The sequence below is a fragment of the Oncorhynchus masou genome, chromosome 2 (assembly GCF_036934945.1).
Source record: "Oncorhynchus masou masou isolate Uvic2021 chromosome 2, UVic_Omas_1.1, whole genome shotgun sequence".
Lineage (NCBI taxonomy): Eukaryota > Metazoa > Chordata > Actinopteri > Salmoniformes > Salmonidae > Oncorhynchus > Oncorhynchus masou.
The window spans coordinates 23807386-23833789 of NC_088213.1; the positions used below are offsets into that span (position 1 = coordinate 23807386).

At 43.7% G+C, this 26404-nt stretch overlaps 1 protein-coding gene across 1 annotated transcript in view; it reads left to right on the forward strand.

Annotated features, from left to right (window-relative positions):
• Positions 1-26404, forward strand: part of LOC135557182 (chromodomain-helicase-DNA-binding protein 9-like) — a 128953-nt gene that overhangs the window by 26210 nt on the left and 76339 nt on the right. The window contains 1 exon segment of the mRNA XM_064990390.1: positions 12456-12886. Coding sequence (XP_064846462.1) covers positions 12456-12886 — 431 coding nt within the window.

Below are 26404 nucleotides of genomic sequence, written 5' to 3' on the forward strand. Positions count from 1 at the left end.
CTGTATCTACAGTATGGACGTGACCCAGTCTTTTTGTTCTGTATCTACAGTATGGACGTGACCCAGTCTTTTTGTTCTGTATCTTCAGTATGGACGTGACCCAGTCTTTTTGTTCTGTATCTTCAGTATGGACGTGACCCAGTCTTTTTGTTCTGTATCTTCAGTATGGATGTGACCCAGTCTTTTTGTTCTGTATCTTCAGTATGGACGTGACCCAGGCTTTTTGTTCTGTATCTACAGTATGGACACAACCCAGTCTTTTTGTTCTGTATCTTCAGTATGGACGCAACCCAGTCTTTTTGTTCTGTATCTACAGTATGGACGTGCCCCAGTCTTTTTGTTCTGTATCTACAGTATGGACGTGACCCAGTCTTTTTGTTCTGTATCTACAGTATGGACGCGACCCAGTCTTTTTGTTCTGTATCTACAGTATGGACGTGACCCAGTCTTTTTGTTCTGTATCTACAGTATGGACGTGTCTTTTTGTTCTGTATCTACAGTATGGACCAGTCTTTTTGTTCTGTATCTACAGTATGGACGCAACCCAGTCTATCTTCAGTATGGACGCGACCCAGTCTTCTTGTTCTGTATCTACAGTATGGACGCAACCCAGTCTTTTTGTTCTGTATCTACAGTATGGACGCGACCCAGTCTTTTTGTTCTGTATCTTCAGTATGGACGCAAACCAGTCTTTTTGTTCTGTATCTACAGTATGGACGCAACCCAGTTGTATAATTCCCTATATTAGCACGGTAGAACTCAATGGCTATAGTTCATTCTTACATGTTCTATGTTTGAGCTGCTTTTTAAAGCAAAACTTCAATTGAAAACTTTATTGGCATTGTTGAATCAGATTTTCATGGCAAGCTAGGACTGATGGTTTAGTTAGCCTAACTAACAAGTTTGTTTGTTTGGTTACCACAGCAACTACTGTAGCTATCTTGTAAACTTGTTCAGTAGATGTCGAACACATTTCTACCGGAAAATGAACACATTTCTGCTGGAAAACGAACACATTTCTACTGGAAAATGAACAGTTTCTAGCAGCAAATGTGTTAAATTATAGATGTGATATAAAAGAGATAATCAAATAGGGGCTATCCGTTCTCAGGAAAAAAAACTGTTGAATGTCAGTTCCACTTCGCTAGTGCATCGTGGAACACACATTCCACGTCATCCAATATTTTCCATAGAACGCATAGCCCCTCGTTGATTATCCTTCACAAATGGAATAAGAACACTAGATTTTTTAATTCAATACAACTTTATTGATAGTGTTTCTATACAGAATGGATAATTCCCTGTAGTTTCCCCCTTCCTAATCTGTAGGCCTAGCCTACCACACATGGTCTGCAGAACATTAGCCTAATTCGGCTATGGTATTAGACTTAACTCTGTAACATGTCCGTCCTTCTGCCACCCACATTTCTCCACCTCCGCTCCTCCATCCAGACACAGGCAAGCAGTACCCTTTTCACACTAAGCCAAACTAATCTTGAGCTGTACTGGGCTGGCCATTTGCCTGGTTACACATCCAACATAGAATAAGAAAATAGTGGTATCAGAGCCAGACTGTAAGGACCGCCGCCGGACAGGAGAAGCAGGTAGAGTCAGACATTTATTCGGGAACAGACAAAGAAACAAGACAGGAACAGCGTCAGAACCTGGGTAACACGGACATGAGATAATTAATCCCGAAGCAGGGAACAGAACTTGGGAACAGACAGATGTAGAGAAGGTAATGACACAAGTAATTGAGTCCACGTGAATCCAATGACTGCTGATGCACGTGACGGGGGGAAGGCAAGTGTGTGTACTGCTGGTGGTTTGAGTGCGTAATGCTGGGGATCCTGGGCCCCTTCGAGGGCCATGGGGAGGAAGAGCCGGAGCAGGCGTGACACAAGCAGTATGGTTTGGGTCAACCCAATGTGAATACAGCCCAGTTAAATGCCATATATTGTACTACTGCAGCTCTGCCTAAGGCCCTGCTGCCATGTGACCTGCTAGAGCTGTGTGCCAGCCAGGCTGTGACAGCACAGGTCAAAGTGGACCAGGTCAGAGAGTGACGATGGAGGACCTGTAAGCCCTGTTAGTCCACTGAGTGTCACTTCTGTTATTAGCCTCTCCCCGGGACAAGAGGTTAGCGCCAGCACACCTTACCTTCCCTCTCCTACCCTGTGAAGGATCATTAAGGCCTGATGCTCTTTTTAATTGGTTCAGGAAGCATCGCCGTGCAGTGTGCCCCCTTTCATTTATCAACTACACCTCTACCTCCCCCTCTCTCTCTCACACACAAACACTCCATCTGTCTCTCTCTCCTCTCTCTCTACCTCTTTCCTCACTCTCCATGCATGACTTTAAATTGGTCCACAGCCATAGGCCTAATTAACAGGCCTAATCTCTTCCCCACCTCCTGACAGACTAATCTATATTCCATTAACCAGGCAGTAGGTTTGGTCTCTGGTTAGGCTATGGTTGGGAACTGGGAAGGTGGGTAGTGTTGTATACTGCTGGTATTATCCCTCTCACAACACAAAGCCAAGAACTATTCTTAGGGACGTTATGCACAAAGACGCAACACACTTTCCTGTGAGGAGTGATTTTAAGGAAGAGTCGACGTCAAAGGTTGACTTCTAGGTAGACTTCAGATATTTTTAAAAGGAAAACGTTTAGACAAAGGCTGAAGTGAGAGAGAAACAGTGGATCATCTCTATTATTCCTGTACTATGCACTTTATTACTCATCAAAAGAAAAGTAGGCTGTCATTGATTAAAGTTCTAGGGACCAGTACCACACACCGTCTCCTATATTTGCTCTGAAGGAACACTATGTTCACTTGCTCAGCTCTCTGTTACAACAGCACTTTCCAACTAGCTTTTTCAACCAGCATTACAGCACTACCTAGTGGGTGAAAATATAGGCTAACTGTTGATATGGTGGGTCTTGTGGGCTCTATGATTGGCTATAGTGTGTGCACAGTTATAGTGCGAGTTCCATCCTGTCCTAGGATGATAAATGTCAATTTCCCTAACGGTGTGTTAGTGGAGTCCTACTCAAAGGCCCGCAGAGGGAGGCAGAAGTAAGAGTGGCAGGCACACTAATACAGGCTCTGAGTCTGTGATGAGGTTATTATGGACTGTTTAGAGACTCACACCTGTGCCTCTGGATCCCTCTTTATCTCTTTCTGTCTCTTTTACTCTTTCTTTCTTTCTCTCTCTTTCTTTTCTTTTTTACTCCCCCCTCGTCTCTCACTTTAGAGGGAAGCCCCCCCAGCACACTAATTTTTCTGCCGGGAGGCCTATTTGCATGTTAACAGTTGGGTTGCCAGCCTAGAGAGACAATACACCCTGTGCAGTCGCTGGCAGCTTAAAGCCTTCCTGTGTATGAATCCACGTATACAAGGGTGTAATTGAATCTCTTCCTAGCTCTCTCTCTCTCTCTCTCTCTCTCTCTCTCTCATTGAACAGCCTGTTATATAGTCTTTTGCATTATGATGTTGTCCCAGACTTAAAGGATGCTGTCTGTCCGTCCCAGTGAACCCCTCAGTGTACTATACATCAGCGCACTGTACTCCAGATCAGGTGTTCAAATGCTCATGCTCAACATGCAGTACATAACATGGTTGCATACCGTTTAGGCCTAGTCTCTGAAAGAACTGTTGTTAAAATATCTTCCTGAATTACTCTATAGATACAGTATTTGTACCTGTTCTTCTTGACAGTGTTTTAACAGCTGTGAATTGATTGTTTTCAGGGGCTCTGTGAAAGTGAGGATCTGTCTCTGTCTCTGTGAGAGTGTGACTGTCTCTGTGAAATTGAGGCTCTGTCTCTCTGTGAAACCGAGGCTCTGTCTTTGTGAGAGTGAGGCTCTGTCTCTGTGAAAGTGAGGCTCTGTCTCTGTGAAAGTGAGGCTCTGTCTCTGTGAAAGTGAGTCTCTGTCTCTGTGAGAGTGAGGCTCTGTCTCTGTGAGAGTGAGGCTCTGTTTCTGTGACAGTGAGGCTCTGTTTCTGTGACAGTGAGGCTCTGTTTCTGTGACAGTGATGCTCTGTTTCTGTGAGAGTGAGGCTCTGTTTCTGTGAGTGTGAGGCTCTGTTTCTGTGAGAGTGAGGCTCTGTTTCTGTGAGAGTGAGGCTCTGTTTCTGTGAAAGTGAGGCTCTGTCTCTGTGAAAGTGAGTCTCTGTCTCTGTGAGAGTGAGGCTCTGTTACTGTGAGAGTGAGGCTCTGTTTCTGTGAGAGTGAAGCTCTGTTTCTGTGACAGTGATGCTCTGTTTCTGTGAGAGTGAGGCTCTGTTTCTGTGAGAGTGAGGCCCACTGCCACTACACAATAGTTTATTCCTGTTGTATGGGATGCTCCCATCTGGCATGTGACATGTTCTCGCTCCACTGCAGGGATGGTAATTGACATGTTGTGTCATTTAGTTCCCTTCGTTCTGTCTCTCCAAGAACAGGAGTCCATCTCCAAAGGCCTAGCCTGACAGCTAGTCTATGGCAGATGCCCACTCAAACATGGGGAGAACACACATACAGTGGGGCAAAAAAGTATTGAGTTTGACCTCTGTCATTGCCAACAAAGGGTATATAACAAAGTATTGAGTTAAACTTTTGTTATTGACCAAATACTTATTTTCCTCCATAATTTGCAAATAAATTCATTAAAAATCCTACAATGTGATTTTCTCGTTTTTTTTCCTCATTTTGTCTGTCATAATTGAAGTGTACCTATGATGAAAATTACAGGCCTCTCATCTTTTTAAGTGGGAGAACTTGCACAATTGGTGGCTGACTAAATACTTTTTTGCCCCACTGTATAGCCTACCAGTAGTAAGAACTAGAGGTCGACCGGTTCATCGGAATGGCCGATTAATTAGGGGCGATTTCAAATTTTCATAACAATCGGAAATCTGTATTTTTGGGTGCCGATTTTCCGATTTTAATTTTTTTTTAAATGTAATTTTTTTTTTAAATATTATTATTATTATTATTATTTTTACACCTTTATTTAATCTTTATTTAACTAGGCAAGTCAGTTAAGAACGCATTCTTATTTTCAATGACGGTTTAGGAACCGTGGGTTAACTGCCTTGTTCAGGGGCAGAACGACAGATTTTCACCTTGTCAGCTCGGGCGATTCAATCTTGCAACCTTACAGTTAACTAGTCCAACGCAATAACGACCTGCCTCTCTCTCGTTGCATTCCACAAGGAGAATGTTACGCGAATGCAGTAAGCCAAGTTAAGTTGCTAGCTAGCATTACATTTATCTTATAAACAATGAATCATAATCACTAGTTAACTACACATGGTTGATGATATTACTCGATATTATCTAGTGTGTCCTGCGTTGCATATAATCTGACTGAGCATACACGTATCTAAGTATCTGACTGAGCAGTGGCAGGCAGAAGCAGGCGCGTAAACATTCATTCAAACATAGCACATATTGCACTTTTACTTTCTTCTCCAACACTTTGTTTTTGCATTATTTAAACCAAATTGAACATGTTTCATTATCTACTTGAGGCTAAATTGATTTTATTGATGTATTATATTAAGTTAAAATAAGTGCTCATTCAGTATTGTTGTAAATAAAAAAATTGTCCGATTAATCGGCATCGGCTTTTATGGTCCCCCAATAATCGGTATCGCGTTGAAAAAAATCGGTCGACCTCTAGTAAGAAAGCACACAGACACATGAGCACACACACAGCACAGGCTAATTTATCTAGACATGGGCATGGGGACAAACACATGGGCACTAGATTGGAGTTAACACAACCTACTGTGTACATTGTGACCTCCCACACATACTCTACGTTGGACTTTAACCAGTCGTATGTTATTCCTACATTTGTACAGTTCAATGTTTTGTCGTGTTTGTAGTTCCAATGTTTGTAGTTCCAATGTTCTTCCACAAAGTTAGGTGTCTGGCAGGTTTTTTAAGAGAGTTGTGCTCAGACATTGGCTGCAGATAGCAGAGGCAAATGATATTGCAGCTAAGCTGTTGTTTATTTAGCCAGTCAGGAAGGAGGGCTTTCCTTTTAGCTTTCACCTTTATTTCCTACCTCTCTCTCCCCTTCTCTTTCTCTGTAGTTTCCCCAACGCCTAACAGAAAGTTAGGAATATTGACATAGATTCTGTCTTACTTTAGGCCTACTAATCATACTAGTCTACTTATTAAACCGATAAAGCAACACAGATCAGCTAAGTGAAGTAGGCCTTTGTCCTTAAGAGCTCAGTGCCCCTTTCAGCTATTATCCATGTGAGATAATTCTGCTCTAATATCATTAAACAGTGTTATATTTCAGCCAGGGAGAGAGCTGATGCTCTGCTGCAAATGTCCTTCCCTTAGCCACATAGCCATGTAGCCTTTAGCCTGTAGCTTACTAGTCTGTAGCTTCAGACCTGTTACTGTTATTTCTAACTAGCAGGGAGCTAACTATCCATCTCCAGGTACTTGGCCTCCCCCTAGCCACATAGCCTTCGAGGCTAGCCATAGCCTGTTGCTTACCAACCTGTTCCCAGTTACTTCTGACTAGCAGGGAGCTAACAGTCAATCCCCAGGCTATGTAGTCCTTTGTGTAACCTGAGAAGGGGCTTATATGTTGTGCACAAGATTTCAAACGAGAGTTCACTGTGAAAACACAGTCGTGCTTTGAGAGTAAGATGTCTCCTTAAGATTGTGAGTGTGTGTGAGCGCGTGCATGCGTGCGTGTCTGTCTGGTGATGTGTGTGTCTCCACTCTGGGACCTAACCCTGTGCCAGGCAGGCTCTAGGCCAGCCAGGCATGTCCGTGTGTTCCCCTCCCAGCACTATGTGCCTGCTGGAGCACATGGTCCTTGTGTCATGTTCCAGGGAGCCCCCTCCCTCTCTTCCATTGCCCCTCCAGTGACTGTCAGTCATGGAAGGGACAGAAGGCTCGTCACGACCTGTCCTTTCACATCTTGCATACATTTGTGTGTGTGGAGGGCTATCCTGTCACCTCTTGCGAGAGGGATTCTCTTCCTGGTGGGAAGTGAACACGGCTGTGTGGCTGGGTGGCCAGCATCTGTCTTTGTCTCTTTCCCCACCAGAGTGTGTCTGAGACCACTGCTTTACTGACAGTCTCAGGGAGTGAGCTCTCAGTGTGTTAGTGTGCTGTACTAGGGACAGTGCTGTGGCTTTTTAGCGTCACGGTTTCATGGTTTTGCACACGTTAGTTGTTTGCTGTTTGGTTGTTTAATAGTGTCTCATTTAGTTTTTTCCTCATAGTGGATTTTCATGTTATGATTCTGTACAACATAAAATTATGTCATTCAGTTTCTTGTGTATACTGTTTTATGTATAGAGCAATGTGCAACACATGCGAGCCTGCATTCCTTTTATGTTAATCTCTGTGCTTGTGTAGAAATCCAGTGCTTTTGGGGTTAAGTTGTGAAAGTTAATGTAATAACTGCTAGCACCATCTGCTGGCCTACTTCCTCACAAAGAGAGAGTGAGTGAGTGAGAGAGAGAGTGAGAGAGAACGAGTCTGGATTTTAACGACATCTCTAATATTCATGCTGATGCATTTTGCTGCTTTGTGCTGCTTTCATTTTCCACCGCTCTGCTGCTGGAGACTCCAGCTCCTCGCCATACACACCCCAACACGGGAGAGGGAGGGCAGAGAGGGAAGAGGAGAGGAAAACCTGTGGAAAAAGGAAAACAACCAAGCAAGCTAGCTAGCTCAAAACCCTTTTTGTGTACAAAGGAGTAGCCTACCTTACCCTGGGATGTAAGAGAAAGAGGCACGAACGAAGGGAGCAAGAAAAAGGAACGAGTAGAGAGAGTAGAGCGAGCGAACGGAGAGAGCACGCGATTGCTGGTGGAGGGGAATCACTGAGAAGAGAGGAGGGTAGAGCGAGAGAGCGACGCTGACACTCACACCACGACCCGCCTGCCTGAGCCGGACGGAGCTGAAGCACGCAGTAGCAGCAGAATGAAACGAGCTTCCTGGACCTTCACTGCTTCGCACCTCTTCTGGCGCAACCAGCCCTTCTCCCAGCTCTCCCAGTGATCTAACAGCCCAGCCCCATGCACTCCTACTGAGCCTGAGCCCTGCCCGCTAGGGGAGGAGAGGAGTGGAGAGGAGGTGAAGGAGAGGAGGCTCCACCGCCCGCTTGTACGCTGCCTGTGGAGGGGGGAGGGGGTGGACACGCAGCTCAAGCAAGACAAACTGTCGAACGAGAGAGAGAGTGAGAGAGAGAGAGACAAAAAACCCGGCGAAAGGGCAAGGCTTTTGTTAGGTGGTTGGAGAGAGGGGGAGGAAGAACAAAAATTGAAAAAAACATGTCTACAGTGAAGAGGCCAAGAGGAAGGGTAAGTGAGCTGCACAGAGAGAGAGGGGAGGAAGGGTAAGTGAGCTGCACAGAGAGGGAGGAGGGGCCACACGACAGGAACTGAACAACTGAACAACCTCCTCTGCTACTGGCTCATGCTGCCTGCCTGATGCAGCTCCACTGTCGCCATCTTGAACTCCTTGTTGCTGCTCTTTCCCATACTAATTTGCTTAGCTGTGCTAGCTATGCTCTCCCTTCACTACCCCCCTCCTTTCACTTTATCCCTCGTTTTCTCTCACCCCCCAAACCCCTTCCCTCCATGGATTCCTCCCCACCTCTGGTTCGATGCAAAAGGCGGTGTGTGTGTGTGTGTGTCACAAGATGAGTACATCAGTCACACAGCGTTCTGCATGAGGGACTGAGGGAAGTAAGGGGTTAGTGAGTGAGTGAGCGGACTAACTGGCCCAAATGTCCTGGCTATCTCTATCTCTCTGTCGTCTTTCCTTACTGTAATAGTGCAAAGTGTTTTCGTGGGAGCGTGTGGTGGCAGAGAGAGAGATTGAAATCACTGCAGTGCTGGCAGCCTGTCATTTCAGTTATTTATAGTCCTATTACACAGCTGCAGGACACTTGGTTTTGGTGCATTTTTCTTCTCTCTCCCTTTCTCACTCACTTTTTATACAAACTCTCATTCCCACCCTCTGCCCTTGCTCCCCTTTGCTCCTTCCCTCTTTTCCCTGTTCTTTACCTTGACTTTCTCTTTCCTCACCCTCTTTTTTACCTTGAACTTCAATAATGAGAATATTTCAGTTCTGGGCAATGATTTCCACTAATAGCCTGGGCATTACAGCACATGTTAAACATAAACAAGAGCTGCAGCTACAGAATTATATCATCCAAATGAACTGTCATTTATTTCTCCCCTCCCCCTGCTTTGTTTGTGGCAGTTCAAGATAATTCTCTTTATTTAGCAGTCAGGAAAGCAACTGGCTGTGCTGTGCTGTGGCCCGGCCTCAGGTCATGTAGCCATCCACTCTGACTGCAACACGTTGAGATTAGCTCATCCATTTATAGGCTCTTGGCCCACCCGAAGGGAATAAACCTCAGCCCATGTTTTATTCCCATTTCATCACGTATCAGCCTTGTCTATATTATTTATTCTAGTTTGGCTGAATGTCAGTGTGCTGGTCCTGCCTGTCTCTGTTTCTTTGTGTCTGTCTTAATGAAAGTTTGTGCTGCTGCAATCTATGTGACTAGGGGGAAAAATGTGTGGCTAGCAGAAAGTTCAGAGAGCAACACTTTCAGTATGTCTGTGAGGTCGTGGGGTAGAGACACAGCAGCAGAATGGGATATTCTGGTGACTGGTTGTTTGTCATTAAAAGGCTATCAAGCCTATGTCAAGGCTATATTATTATCAAGCCTATGTCAAGGCTATATTATTATCAAGCCTATGTCAAGGCTATATTATTATCAAGCCTATGTCAAGGCTATATTATTATCAAGCCTATGTCAAGGCTATATTATTATCAAGCCTATGTCAAGGCTATATCATTATCAAGCCTATGTCAAGGCTATATCATTATCAAGACTATGTCAAGGCTATATCATTATCAAGCCTATGTCAAGGCTATATCATTATCAAGCCTATGTCAAGGCTATATCATTATCAAGCCTATGTCAAGGCTATATCATTATCAAGACTATGAAGACTATGTCAAGTCTATATCATTATCAAGCCTATGTCAAGGCTATATCATTATCAAGCCTGTGTCAAGGCTATATCATTATCAAGCCTATGTCAAGGCTATATCATTATCAAGCCTATGTCAAGGCTATATCATTATCAAGCCTATGTCAAGGCTATATCATTATCAAGCCTGTGTCAAGGCTATATCATTATCAAGCCTATGTCAAGGCTATATCATTATCAAGCCTATGTCAAGTGTATCATTATCAAGACCATGTCAAGGCTATATCATTATCAAGCCTGTGTCAAGGCTATATCATTATCAAGCCTATGTCAAGGCTATACCATTATCAAGCCTATGTCAAGGATATATCATTATCAAGCCTATGTCAAGGCTATATCATTATCAAGCCTATGTCAAGGCTATATCATTATCAAGCCTATGTCAAGGCTATATCATTATCAAACCTTTGTCAAGGCTATATCATTATCAAACCTATGTCAAGGCTATATCATTATCAAGCCTATGTCAAGGCTATATCATTATCAAGCCTATGTCAAGGCTATATCATTATCAAGCCTATGTCAAGGCTATACCATTATCAAGCCTATGTCAAGGCTATATCATTATCAAGCCTATGTCAAGGCTATATCATTATTAAACCTTTGTCAAGGCTATATCATTATCAAACCTTTGTCAAGGCTATGTCATTATCAAGCCTATATCAAGGCTATATCATTATCAAACCTATGTCAAGGCTATATCATTATCAAGGCTTAGAGGGTCTAATAAGAGAGGTACAGCCAACAAGCTAACAGTGTTGTTGTGACTTCTGCTGTGTGTGTTTTCTAGACCAGCTGGCTGTTGTTTTCAGTGTTCTCTGTCTATGTCTCTCTCTCTCTCCCCACGTCACTAAGCAGCAGTGTAAGTATACAGCTTGATTGTTATGCACATGGGGTTTTTTCAGAGCTTCACTGATTCACTTTTGTAATCCCATTCCTTTGTGTTTACAACATTTCCTTATTGAGCCTGACTGGGTGACTTGACTCTCATTCCAGGCAGCAAACGTGATATGGTACATTTCACACTTCTGTTCCTGAGGGGAAAGATGATGTGTGAGAGAGGCTGTGGAGGGTTAACCGAAGGGGAAGATGATGTGTGAGAGAGGCTGTGGAGGGTTAACTGAAGGGGAAGATGATGTGTGAGAGAGGCTGTGGAGGGTTAACTGAAGGGGAAGATGATGTGTGAGAGAGGCTGTGGAGGGTTAACTGAAGGGGAAGATGATGTGTGAGAGAGGCTGTGGAGGGTTAACTGAAGGGAAGATGATGTGTGAGAGAGGCTGTGGAGGGTTAACTGAAGGGGAAGATGATGTGTGAGAGAGGCTGTGGAGGGTTAACTGAAGGGGAAGATGATGTGTGAGAGAGGCTGTGGAGGGTTAACTGAAGGGGAAGATGATGTGTGAGAGAGGCTGTGGAGGGTTAACTGAAGGGGAAGATGATGTGTGAGAGAGGCTGTGGAGGGTTAACTGAAGGGGAAGATGATGTGTGAGAGAGGCTGTGGAGGGTTAACTGAAGGGGAAGATGATGTGTGAGAGAGGCTGTGGAGGGTTAACTGAAGGGGAAGATAATGTGTGAGAGAGGCTGTGGAGGGTTAACTGAGGGGGAAGATGATGTGTGAGAGAGGCTGTGGAGGGTTAACCGAAGGGGAAGATGATGTGTGAGAGAGGCTGTGGAGGGTTGACTGAGGGAGAAGATGATGTGTGAGAGAGGCTGTGGAGGGTTAACTGAAGGGGAAGATGATGTGTGAGAGAGGCTGTGGAGGGTTAACTGAGGGGGAAGATGATGTGTGAGAGAGGCTGTGGAGGGTTAACTGAAGGGGAAGATAATGTGTGAGAGAGGCTGTGGAGGGTTAACTGAGGGGGAAGATGATGTGTGAGAGAGGCTGTGGAGGGTTAACTGAAGGGGAAGATGATGTGTGAGAGAGGCTGTGGAGGGTTAACCGAAGGGGAAGATGATGTGTGAGAGAGGCTGTGGAGGGTTAACTGAAGGGGAAGATGATGTGTGAGAGAGGCTGTGGAGGGTTAACTGAAGGGGAAGATGATGTGTGAGAGAGGCTGTGGAGGGTTAACTGAAGGGGAATGTGAGAACTAGGAGCTAAATGATCTAACTATTCAGTCTGAAATTCAGGAATGTCGGTTTGGTTTGGCTATATGAGAACATGAACATAGTGGGGGGGGGATTAGTGTGTGTGGGTTAGGGCGGGGGGATTAAGGTGTGTGTGTGTGTGTTAACGACCACAAGATCATCCGCTTCGCAGGAAATTACATTAAGATCAGGGCGAGAGTCCTTTGTAATACACAGCTCTTTCCAGTCTTGCTATTAATGCAGATGTATGTATGTTACAATGACATCATCCTGTTGGTATATGTGTTCCCTCAGTCTGATTAATATCCCCCCTCCTCTCTCTCCTCTTCAGCCTCCCAAGAACAAGAATGCTAATGGTCCCAACAGCCACACAGCAGCGCGGGTCCTCAGCCCCCCGATGAAGAGCAGCTCATCCTCCTCGTCTTCGTCCTCCTACAGCTCGTCGTTGGAGAAGCGGGCCCAGCGGAGGCTGGTGAAGGAGCAGAGGGAGCAGCAGCAACTGATGGAGGAGGCTGGGGAGGACAAGCAGCAGAAGGCTAACAGGATCATCCATGAGGCCATTGCTAAGGCCCGGGAGAGAGGAGAGAAGAACATCCCCAGGGTTATGAGTCCAGAGAGCTTCCCCTCTGGGAGCTCCTCGGCCCACAGGAGAGAGAGGGACAGAGACAGGGAGAGGGACCGAGGCAACAAGACCAGGACCAAGGCCTCCAAGAAGGCCCGCATTGTGTCCTCGTCCAAGCCCAAACAGAAGGCCAAGATCGGGTAGGTGTCTCACTGACCTTGTTCTCATATGCCTCACTATGCCCTTATAACACCACAGCTGTATGGCATGATATAGGTTCACGGTGTTGTATTTCTTTTGAAAAGTAATTTCAGTGGCCTTCCACATTAAATCTACCATTTTGTTTTTGTTCTGCATCCTGTCTAAAGCAAGTTGTGTCACACTGTCAATTCTCCTTTACGGCTTGGCTTCCTTAGTGCCCATTCATTTCTGGAGCACAATAGAATAGCTAGTTGACTATCTGCTAGCAGCTGCCAGCTTGACAGACATAGCTGCTCATAAAATAGTAGCTGCCAAGATGGCAGCTCAAAGTTCATTTTAAAATTCATGACACAGACAGACACGAATGAGCAACAACGGCTGCCGTTAGCATTTAGGCTAGCTTGCTGCAGATAGGACAGCAAGGTTAGGACAGAGACTAGTGGATATAGGGATTTAGTATATACTGTATCCAGTCCCCTTCCCCCTGTACAATAAAACTGTGCTGTTATACTGTAAGCCACACCTTGTGTGAGCTCATGTAATAGCTGACCTGAGGTGGAGAAAGACAGGCAGCTAGGCTTGGAGACAGGAAGAAGGCTGGCTGGGAGTCAGGAAGACTGGCAAGCTGACTGGCTGGGAGGCAGAAAGACAGGCATGCAAGCTGGGAGGTAGGAGGACATGCAGGTAAGCTGGGAGGCAGAAAGACAGGCATGCAAGCTGGGAGGCAGGGAGACATGCAGGCAAGCTGGGAGGCAGGAGGACATGCAGGCAAGCTGGGAGGCAGGAAGACATGCAGGCAAGCTGGGAGGCAGGGAGACATGCAGGCAAGCTGGGAGGCAGGAAGACATGCAGGCAAGCTGGGAGGCAGGGAGACATGCAGGCAAGCTGGGAGGCAGGGAGACATGCAGGAAAGCTGGGAGGCAGGTAGACATGCAGGAAAGCTGGGAGGCAGGTAGGAGGAATCTGTATATTGTCACTCAGGTCATCACCAGGGCTGTTATGGAAGATGTGAAATGAACCAACCAGGGATAGAGAGAGACACTCTAGTTTCATATTCTCATCAAGCGAGCAGGGCTGAGAACAACATAATGGCCGACTATATTGTCTCCCTGCCTGCTTCTCTGCTTCATGATTAATGATTATATGAGCTCGGCTGCGGCATGTGGAAATGGCAGTAACAGATAATGGATTTTGCTCTATTTGTGAGAGATAGCGTGTTGCAGATGTTAATGAGGGAGAATAGACATCTGTCAGGAGGGTTGGGCTGAACCGGGTCTGTATGGTTCATACTCAGGAAACCCAATGGGCCTGATGTTGAACACTAGAGATGGTTTGAAATAATTTCACTATTAGAATAGTATATTGAATGTTTGTCAGATATTCATTATTATTATATATATTTTTTAAGTTTTTAACCTGAGTATTGCTGCGCGAGGGAGAGAGGCTGGTGCTCTATAGCTGCAGCTGCAGAGGGGGCGGTGTTTGTGAAATGAGAGTGAAAGAAAGAGACATTAAGGCGCCAACTCGGTTACAGCCAAGACTAGCTAACTTGTAGCAGCCACAATGTTATTTATCATCCCATATACAGTGGGGCAAAAAACTATTTAGTCAGCCACCAATTGTGCAAGTTCTCCTACTTAAAAGATGAGAGAGGCCTGTAATTTTCATCATAGGTACACTTCAACTATGACAGACAAAATGAGAAAAAAAAAATCCAGAATATCATATTGTAGGATTTTTAATGAATTTATTGGCAAATTATGGTGGAAAATAAGTATTTGGTCAATAACAAAAGTTTATCTCAATACTTTGTTATATACCCTTTGTTGGCAATGACAGAGGTCAAAGGTTTTCACACACTGCTGCTGGTATTTTGGCCCATTCCTCCATGCAGATCTCCTTGAGAGCAGTGATGTTTTGGGGCTGTTGCTAGGCAACACAGACTTTCAACTCCCTCCAAAGATTTTCTATGGGGTTGAGATCTGGAGACTCGCTAGTCCACTCCAGGACCTTGAAATGCTTCTTACGAAGCCACTCCTTCGTTGCTCGGGCGGTGTGTTTGGGATCATTGTCATGCTGAAAGGCCCAGCCACGTTTCATCTTCAATGCCCTTGCTGATGGAAGGAGGTTTTCACTCAAAATCTCACGATACATGGCCCCATTCATTCTTTCCTTTACACGAATCAGTCGTCCTGGTCCCTTTGCAGAAAAACAGCCCCAAAGCATGATGTTTCCACCCCCATGCTTCACAGTAGGTATGGTGTTCTTTGGAATCAACTCAGCATTCTTTGTCCTCCAAACATGACAAGTTGAGTTTTTACCAAAAGTTCTATTTTGGTTTCATCTGACCATATGACATTCTCCAAATCTTCTTCTGGATCATCCAAATGCTCTCTAGCAAACTTCAGACGGGCCTGGACATGTACTGGCTTAAGCAGGGGGACACGTCTGGCACTGCAGGATTTGAGTCCCTAGTGGCGTAGTGTGTTACTGATGGTAGGCTTTGTTACTTTGGTCCCAGCTCTCTGCAGGGCATTCACTAGGTCCCCCCGTGTGGTTCTGGGATTTTTGCTCACCGTTCTTGTGGTCATTTTGACCCCACGGGGTGAGATCTTGCGTGGAACCCCAGATTGAGGGAGATTATCAGTGGTCTTGTATGTCTTCCATTTCCTAATAATTGCTCCCACAGTTGATTTCTTCAAACCAAGCTGCTTACCTATTGCAGATTCAGTCTTCCCAGCCTGGTGCAGGTCTACAATTTTGTTTCTGGTGTCATAAGGTGAATTCACCAATTTGTAAGTCGCTCTGGATAAGAGCGTCTGCCAAATGACTTAAATGTAAATGTAAATGTCCTTTGACAGCTCTTTGGTCTTGGCCATAGTGGAGTTTGGAGTGTGACTGTTTGAGGTTGTGGACAGGTATCTTTTATACTGATAACTTTTATACTGATAAGTTCAAACAGGTGCCATTAATACAGGTAACGAGTGGAGGACAGTAGAGCCTCTTAAAGAAGAAGTTACAGGTCTGTGAGAGCCAGAAATCTTGCTTGTTTGTCGGTGACCAAATACTTATTTTCCAACATAATTTGCAAATAAATTCATAAAAAAATCCTACAATGTGATTTTCTTGATTTTTATTTCTCATTTTGTCTGTCATAGTTGAAGTGAACCTATGATGAAAATTACAGGCCTCTCTCATCTTTTTAAGTGGGAGAACTTGCACAATTGGTCGCTGACTAAATACTTTTTTGCCCCACTGTAACAGTGCCGGTCTTGACTGGAGTAGCCTAGAGAAGCTAGCTAGCTGGGCTAATTGAGGCCACATGCTGTGCTTTCTCCCCAACCCCATTCAGATAAAAAACTTATAATTCCCTGTATCACAATTCCAGTAGGTCAGAAGTTTACATACACAAAGTTGACTGTGCCTTTAAACAGCTTGGAAAATGCCAGAAAATGATGTCGTGACTTTAGAAGCTTCTGATAGGCAAATTTACATAATTTGAGTCAATTTTTTACATTATTTTATGTATTTTTTATTTCACCTTTATTTAACCAGGTAGGCTAGTTGAGAACAAGTTATCATTTACAACTGCGACCTAGCCAAGATAAAGCATAGCAGTGTGAACAGACAACAACACAGAGTTACACAAAGTCTCCAACTTCAACGACTTTTGCAATTCGTTCCAGTCACAGGCAGCAGAGAACTGGAAGGAAAGGCGGACAAAAAAGTATTGGCTTTAGGGATGATCAGTGAGATACACCTGCTGGAGCACGTGCTACGGGTGGGTGTTGCCATCGTAACCAGTGAACTGAGATAAGGAGGAGCTTTACCTAGCATGGACTTGTAGATGACCTGGAGCCAGTGGGTCTGGCGACGAATATGTAGCGAGGGCCAGCCGACTAGAGCATACAGGTCGCAGTGGTGGGTGTTATAAGGTGCTTTAGTAGCAAAACGGATGGCACTGCATCCAGTTTGCTGAGTAGAGTATTGGAAGCTATTTTGTAGATGAAGTCGACGATCGGTAGGATAGTCAGTTTTACTAGGGTAAGTTTGGCGGCGTGAGTGAAGGAGGCTTTGTTGCAAAATGGAAAGCCGATTCTAGATTTGATTTTGGATTGGAGATGTTTGATATGAGTCTGGAAGGATAGTTTACAGTCTAGCCAGACACCTAGGTACTTATAGATGTCCATATATTCTAGGTCGGAACCATCCAGGGTGGTGATGCTAGTCGGGCGTGCGGGTGCAGGCAGCGAACGGTTTAAAAGCATGCATTTGGTTTTACTAGTGTTTAAGAGCAGTTGGAGGCCACGGAAGGAGTATTTGTATGGCATTGAAGCTCGTTTGGAGTTTAGATAGCACAGTGTCCAAGGAAGGGCCAGAAGTATACAGAATGGTGTCGTCTGCGTAGTGGTGGATCAGGGAATCGCCCGCAGCAAGAGCAACATCATTGATATATACAGAGAAAAGAGTGGGCCCGAGAATTTAACCCTGTGGCACCCCCATAGAGACTGCCAGACGACCGGACAACATGCCCTCCTATTTGATACACTGAACTCTGTCTGCAAAGTAGTTGCTGATCCAGGCAAGGCAGTCATTAGAAAAACCGAGGCTACTGAGTCTGCCGATAAGAATATGATGATTGACAGAGTCGAAAGCCTTGGCCAGGTCGATGAAGACGGCTGCACAGTACCGTCTTTTATCGATGGCGGTTATCGGTTATCGGTTATCGTTATCGTTTAGTACCTTGAGCGTGGCTGAGGTGCACCCGTGAACGGCTCGGAAACCAGATTGCTCAGCGGAGAAGGTACGGCGGGATGGTCAGTGATCTGTTTGTTGACTTTCCTTTCGAAGACCTTAGATAGGCAGGGCAGGATGGATATAGGTCTGTAACAGTTTGGGTCCAGGGTGTCTCCCCTTTGAAGAGGGGGATAACCGCGGCAGCTTTCCAGTCCTTGGGGATCTCAGACAATATGAAAGAGAGGTTGAACAGGCTGGTAATAGGGGTTGCGACAATGGCGGCGGATAGTTTCAGAAATAGAGGGTCCAGATTATCAAGCCCAGCTGATTTGTACGGGTTCAGGTTTTGCAGCTCTTTCAGAACATCTGCTATCTGGATTTGGGTAAAGGAGAAGCTGTGGAGGCTTGGGCGAGTAGCTGCAGGGGGGGGGGGAGCTGTTGGCCGAGGTTGGAGTAGCCAGGAGGTAGGCATGGCCAGCCGTTGAGAAATGCTTGTTGAAGTTTTCGATTATCATGGATTTATCGGTGGTGACCGTGTTACCTAGCCTCAGTGCAGTGGGCAGCTGGGAGGAGGTGCTCTTGTTCTCCGTGGACTTTAGTGTCCCAGAACTTTTTGGAGTTGGAGCTACAGGATGCAAACTTCTGCTTGAAAAAGGTGGCCTTTGCTTTCCTGACTGACTGCGTGTATTGGTTCCTGACTTCCCTGAACAGTTGCATATCACGGGGACTATTCGATGCTATTGCAGTCCGCCACAGGATGTTTTGTGCTGGTCGAGGGCAGTCAGGTCTGGAGTGAACCAGGGGCTATATCTGTTCTTAGTTCTGCATTTTTTGAAAGGGACATGCTTATCTAAGGAGGTATATTGGAGGTGTATTTCAAGGCCTACCTTCAAACTCAGTGCCTCTTTGCTTGACATCATAGGAAAATCAAAAGAAATCAGCCAAGACCTCAGAAAAAAAATTGTAGACCTCCACAAGTCTGGTTCATCCTTGGGAGCATTTTCCAAATGCATGAAGGTACCACATTCATCTATACAAACAATAATACGCAAGTATAAACACCATGGAACCACGCAACTGTCATACCGCTCAGGATGGAGACGCATTCTGTCTCCTAGAGATGAACGTACTTTGGTGCGAAAAGTGCAAATCAATCCCACAACAACAGCAAAGGACCTTGTTAAGATGCTGGAGCAAACCGGTACAAAAGTATCTACATCCACAGTAAAACAAGTCCTATATCGACATAACCTGAAAGGCCGCTCGGCAAGGAAGAAGCCACTGCTCTAAAACAGCCATAAAAAGCCATGCACATGGGGACAAAGATCATACTTTTTGGAGGAATGTCCTCTGGTCTGATGAAACAAAAATAGAACTATATGGCCATATTGACCTTCGTTATCTTTGGAGGAAAAAGTGGAAGCCAAAGAACACCAAGCCAAAGAACTTGCAAGCCAAAGAACACCATTCCAACCGCAAAGCACGAGAAAGGAAGCATTATGTTGTGGGGGTGCTTTGCTGCAGAAGGGACTGGTGCACTTCAGAAAATAGATGGCATCATGAGGTAGGAAACTTGTGGATATATTGAAGCAACATCTCAAGACATCAGTCAGAAGTTAAAGCTTGGTCGCATATGGGTCTTCCAAATGGACAATGACCCCAAGCATACATCCAAAGTTGTGGCAAAATGGCTTAAGGACAACAAAGTCAAGGTATTGGAGTGGCCAGCACAAAGCCCTGACCTCAATCCCATAGAATATTTGTGTGCAGAACTGAAAATGCGTGTGCGAGCGAGGAGGCCTACAAACCTGACTCAGTTACATCAGCTCTGTCAGGAGGAATGTGCCAAAATTCACCCAACTTATTGTGGGAAACTTGTGGAAGGCTACCCGAAACTTTTGCCCCAAGTTAAACAATTTAAAGGCAAATACTAATTGAGTGTATGTAAACTTCTGACCCATTGGGAATGTGAAATAAAAGCTGAAATAAATAGTTCTCTCCACTATTATTCTGACATTTCACACTCTTAAAATAAAGTGGTGACCCTAACTGACCTAAAACAGAGAATTTCTATTAGGATTAAATGTCATGAATTGTGAAAAACTGCGTTTAAATGTATTTGGCTAAGGTGTATGTAAACTTCCGACTTCCAATTTTGTTTTCTGAGGTCTTTGCTGATTTCTTTTGATTTTCCCATGTCAAGCAAAGAGGCACTGAGCTTGAAGGTAGGCCTTGAAATACATCCACAGGTACACCTCCAATTGACTCAAATAATGTCAATTAGGCTATCAGAAGCTTCTAAAGACATGACATCATTTCTGAATTTTTCCAAGCTGTTTAAAGGCACAGTCAAGTTAGTGTATGTAAACTTCTGACCCACTGGATACCCACTGGATTGTGATACAGTGAATTATAAGTGAAATAATCTAAACAGTTGTTGAAAAAATGACTTGTATTATGCACAAAGTAGATGTCCTAAACGACTTGCCAAAACTGTAGTTTGTTAACAAGAAATTTGTGAAGTGGTTGAAAAGCGAGTTTTCATGACTCCAACATAAGTGTATGTAAACTTCCGACTTCAATTGTACATAGGGTAGGGTTAACGTGACTAAGCAACAGGATAGATTATAGACAGTAGCAGCAGTGTCTGTGATAAGTGTGTAAGTGTCTGTGTGGCTACAATGTGCCTGTGTATACGTGTTGTGTGAGTAAGTGTGTGTGTTCATGTGTATGTGTTTGAGTGTCATTGTGAGCGTGTGTGTAGAGTCCAGTGTGTTTGTAAAGAGTCAAAAAGGGTCAATGCAGATAGTCCGGGTAGCTATTTGGTTAACTATTTGTCCCATTCCTCCTGACAGAGCTGGTGTAAAACTACCCTATGTAGTGCTTTGCGGTCGGATGCCAAGCAGTTGCCATAGCAAGAGCTTATGCAGCTTTTCAATATGCTCGCAATGGTACTGCTGTAAATGTTTTGAGGATCTGACGGCCCATGCCAACTATTTTCAGCCTCCCGAGGGAAGAGGCGTTGTCTTGCACTCTTCATGACAGTATTGGTGTGTTTGGACCATGATAGGTCCTTAGAGATGTTGACACAGAGGGACTTCAAGCTCTCGACCCACTCCACTACAGCCCTGTTGATGTGCATGGGGGAGTGTTCGGCCTTCACCTTTCTATAGTCCACAATAAGCTCCTTTGTCTTACCGACGTTGAGGGAGAGGTTGTTGTCCTAGCACCACACTGCCAGGTCTCTGACCTCCTCCCTATAGGCTGTCTCATCGTCGTTGGTGATCAGGCCAGCAGTTGTGTCATCGGCAAACTTAATGATGGTGTTGAAGTCATGTGTGGCCACACAGTCATGTGTAAACAGAGAGTACAGGAAGGTACTAAACACGCACCCCTGAGGGGCCCCGTGTTGATGGTCAGCATGGCGGATGTGTTGTTGCATACCCTCTTTTTCTTCTCTATATAAGCGTTGTTGTACATTTAAGACACGGCATTTCAAACAGTCAGCAATAATCTAATTCAGGGTTTGTGAAGTTATACTTAGGCTAAATGGAAGCTTTCCACAACCATAATACACAATAATAGTTTAATTATTTTATCAAAATAGTTTAACCTGCTTTTTCTTGCAACAATCACTAATCTGGCTTTCAAGTCCGTCTATGAAAATGCTATTTTTTTGTTACAAATATAACTTCTTATGGGCAGGTGGGACGGTAGTGTCCCACCTGGCCAACATCCGGTGAAATTGCAGTGTGCGAAATTCAAACTACAGTGTTATAAATATTTAACTTTCATAAAATCACAAGTGTAATACATCACAATAAAGCTTAACTTCTTGTTAATCCAGCCGCTGTGTCAGATTTCCAAAAGTCTTTATGGCGAAAGCAAACCATGCGATTATCTGAGGGCAGCGCCCCACATGCAAGCACATGAAAAACATATTTCAACCAAGCAGGTGCGACACGAAAGTCAGAAATAGTGATATAAAAAATGCCTTACCTTTGATGATCTTCTTCTGTTGGCACTCCAAAAGGTCCCAGTTACATCACAAATGGTCCTTTTGTTCGATATATCTATAAAAACTCAGTTTAGCTGGCACGTTTCTGTCAATAATCCACCCAGTTTCCTTCCATCAAAATGCATTCAAAATTAATCCCAAGCATTACTAATAAACTTTTCCAAGCAAGTCAAACAACGTTTATAATTAAACCTTAGGTACCCTAATACGTAAATAAACGATACAATTTAAGACAGAGAATCTTTATTGTCTTTACCGGAGAAAAATACCAAAGAACGCGCTCTCTTCCACTCGCTTGGAAACTCTACAGCCAAAATGGGAGCCACCTAGAAAAACTACAATTTCTGGCTCATTTTTCCAAAAACCAGCCTGAAACTCTTTCTAAAGACTGTTGACATCTAGTGGAAGCCCTAGGAACTGCAATCTGGGAGGACTTGGCCTTACAATAAAAGTGATAGTGTCACGGCTTTCCTCCTCTTCGTCTGAAGAAGAGAGACGAAAAGGATCGCAGGATCAATATGCGGCGTGGTAAGTGTCCATAGTTTTAATAGGAAAACTCAAACATGAACAAACTACAAAACAATAAACGTGAAAACCGTAACAGTCCTAACTGGTGCATAAAACACAAAGACACGAAACAATCACCCACAAAATACCCAAAGAATATGGCTTCCTAAGTATGGTTCCCAATCAGAGACAACAATAAACACCTGCCTCTGATTGAGAACCAATCTAGGCAACATAGACTTACCTAGACAACTGAACTGAACACAACCCCATAAATCTACAAAAAACCCTAGACCAGAAAAAACACATAAATCGCCCATATCACACCCTGGCCTAACCAAAATAATAAAGAAAACAACGATAACTAAGGCCAGGGCGTGACAGATAGCCATTGAAAATAGTGGTAGGGAAAATTTTATTTTTGGGGGATGGTTTGTCCTCGGGGTTTCGCCTGCCATATCAGTTCCATTATTGTCACAGACATAATTGTAACAGTTTTAGAAACTAGAGTGTTTTCTATCCAAATCTACCAATTACATGCATATCCTAGCTTCTGGGCCTGAGTAACAGGCAGTTTACTTTGGGCACGCTTTTCATCCGGACGTCAAAATACTGCCCCCTACCTAAGAGAGGTTAACTAGAACCATGACTAATGCACATTCACTAATAACGACTAACTTCTTGTAGTTGGCATTTGGCTTTAGATAATTAACACAGGTCTCATCAACAATCTCTCAAGTCCACGTGTTAGTGAATTGTTATGAACACACCCTTCTGTCTCCAACTGTTTAACAGCATGTTATCCTGTCCACTTTATTCAGATTTTGAAATCAAGTGGTCTACCTTATTTCTCAGAATGAGGTTGAGTTGACAGTTCTTTATATAAATTGTGTTTTATGTAGAGGTCGACCAATTATAATTTTTCAACGCCGATACCGATACCAATTATTGGAGGACAAAAAAAGCTGATACCGATTAATCAGCCTTTTTTTATTATTAAAAAATGAATTTGTAATAATGACAATTACAACAATACTGAATGAACACTTATTTTAACTTAATATAATACATCAATAAAATCAATTTAGCATTTAAATAATATAAAAAATAGTGTTGGAGAAGAAAGTAAAAGTGCAATATGTGCCATGTAAGAAAGCTAACGTTTAAGTTCCTTGCTCAGAACCTGAGAACATATGACAGCTGGTGGTTCCTTTTTAACATGAGTCTTCAATATTCCCAGGTAAGAAGTTTTAGGTTGTAGTTATTATAGGATTTATAGGACTATTTCTCTCTATACCATTTATTTGTATTTCATATACCTTTGACTATTGGATGTTCTTATGGGCACTTTAGTATTGCCAGTGTAACAGTATAGCTTCCGTACCTCTCCTCGCTCCTACCTGGGCTCGAACCAGGAACACAACGACAACAGCCACCCTCGAAGCAGCGTTACCCATGCAGAGCAAGGGGAACAACTACTCCAAGTCCCAGAGCGAGTGACGCTTGAAACGCTATTAGCGCGCACCCCGCTAACTAGCTAGCCATTTCACATCACATCGTTACACCAGCCTAATTCGGGAGTTGATAGGCTTGAAGTCATAAACAGCAGAGCTGCTGGCAAAACGCACAAAAGTGCTTTTTGAATGAATGCTTATGAGCCTGCTGGTGCCTACCATCGTTCAGTCAGACTGCTCTATCAAATAATAGACTTAATTATAACATAATAACACACAGAAATGCGAGCCTTAGGTAATTAATATGGCCAAATCCAGAAACTACAGTGCCTTGCGAAAGTATTCGGCCCCCTTGAACTTTGCGACCTTTTGCCACATTTCAGGCTTCAAACATAAAGATATAAAACTGTATTTTTTTGTGAAGAATCAACAACAAGTGGAACACAATCATGAAGTGGAACGACATTTATTGGATATTTCAAACTTTTTTAACAAATCAAAAACTGAAAAATTGGGCGTGCAAAATTATTCAGCCCCTTTACTTTCAGTGCAGCAAACTCTCTCCAGAAGTTCAGTGAGGATCTCTGAATGATCCAATGTTGACCTAAATGACTAATGATGATAAATACAATCCACCTGTGTGTAATCAAGTCTCTGTATAAATGCACCTGCACTGTGATAGTCTCAGAGGTCCGTTAAAAGCGCAGAGAGCATCATGAAGAACAAGGAACACACCAGGCAGGTCCGAGATACTGTTGTGAAGAAGTTTAAAGCCGGATTTGGATACAAAAAGATTTCCTAAGCTTTAAACATCCCAAGGAGCACTGTGCAAGCGATAATATTGAAATGGAAGGAGTATCAGACCACTGCAAATCTACCAAGACCTGGCCGTCCCTCTAAACTTTCAGCTCATACAAGGAGAAGACTGATCAGAGATGCAGCCAAGAGGCCCATGATCACTCTGGATGAACTGCAGAGATCTACAGCTGAGGTGGGAGACTGTCCATAGGACAACAATCAGTCGTATATTGCACAAATCTGGCCTTTATGGAAGAGTGGCAAGAAGAAAGCCATTTCTTAAAGATATCCATAAAAAGTGTTGTTTAAAGTTTGCCACAAGCCACCTGGGAGACACACCAAACATGTGGAAGAAGGTGCTCTGGTCAGATGAAACCAAAATTGAACTTTTTGGCAACAATGCAAAACGTTATGTTTGGCGTAAAAGCAACACAGCTCATCAACCACAACACACCACCCCCACTGTCAAACATGGTGGTGGCAGCATCATGGTTTGGGCCTGCTTTTCTTCAGCAGGGACAGGGAAGATGGTTAAAATTGATGGGAAGATGGATGGAGCCAAATACAGGACCATTCTGGAAGAAAACCTGATGGAGTCTGCAAAAGACCTGAGACTGGGACGGAGATTTGTCTTCCAACAAGACAATGATCCAAAACATAAAGCAAAATCTACAATGGAATGGTTCAAAAATAAACATATCCAGGTGCCTGAAATGTGGCAAAAGGTCGCAAAGTTCAAGGGGGCCGAATACTTTCGCAAGGCACTGTATCATCTCGAAAACAAGACGTTTATTCTTTCAGTGAAATACGGAACCGTTCTGTATTTTATCTAACGGGTGGCATCCCTAAGTCTAAATATTCCTGTTACATTGCACAACCTTCAATGTTATGTCATAATTACGTAAAATTCTGGCAAATTAGTTTGCAATGAGCCAGGCTGCCCAAACTGTTGCATATATCCTGACTCTGCGTGCAATGAACGCAAGAGAAGTGACACAATTTCACCTGGTTAATATTGCCTGCTAACCTGGATTTCTTTTGGCTAAATATGCAGGTATAAAAAAAATATACTTCTGTGTATTGATTTTAAGAAAGGCATTGGTGTTTATGGTTCGGAACACGTTGGAGCAATGACAGCCCTTTTTCGCGAATGCGCAATGCATCGATTATATGCAACGCAGGAACACGCTAGATAAACTAGTAATATCATCAACCATGTATAGTCATAACTAGTGATTATGATTGATGAAGTTTAATGCTAACTAGCAACTTCCCTTGACTTCTTACTGCATTCGCGTAACAGGCAGGCTCCTCGTGAGGCAGGTGGTTGGGGCCGTTGGTTTAGGTAACCGGAAGGTTGCATGATTGAATCCCTGAGTTGACAAGGTAAACATCTGTTGTTCTGCCCCTGAACAAGGCAGTTAACCCACGGTTCCTAGCCCGTCATTGAAAATAAGAATGTGTTCTTAACTGACTTGCCTAGTTAAATAAAGTTTAAATAAAAGTGTTAAAAATTAAATAAATAAAAAAAAATCTGCAAAATCGGCGTCCAAAATTACCAATTTCCGATTGTTATGAAAACTTGAAATCGGCCCTAATTAATCGGCCATTCCGATTAATCGGTCGACCTCTAGTTTTATGCTTATTGCACATTCATAAAACACAGACTAGACAGCTAGTATAACAGTCTTTGGCTAAAATTCTGGTAGCTGTACCCCAATGCCAATCGCGACAAACAGAGCATACATATTCTCCAAAATGACCCAAGGAAGTGAAGCTACAGTATTAGCATTTAAACCTACAGTATTTGTTGTATCTCTGGAAGTTGACTTAGGCCTATTTATTTAAACTTTTCCCTTTTCTCATTGTGTTATTTCTTTGTCATGTCTGAGATTATTACTAACATCACTAAATTAGTAGTATGCCCTAGCCTTACAATAAATAGCATATCATATAAAGTATGTAACCTAACCTATTTTTACACAATGTAGAACTTGTAAAGC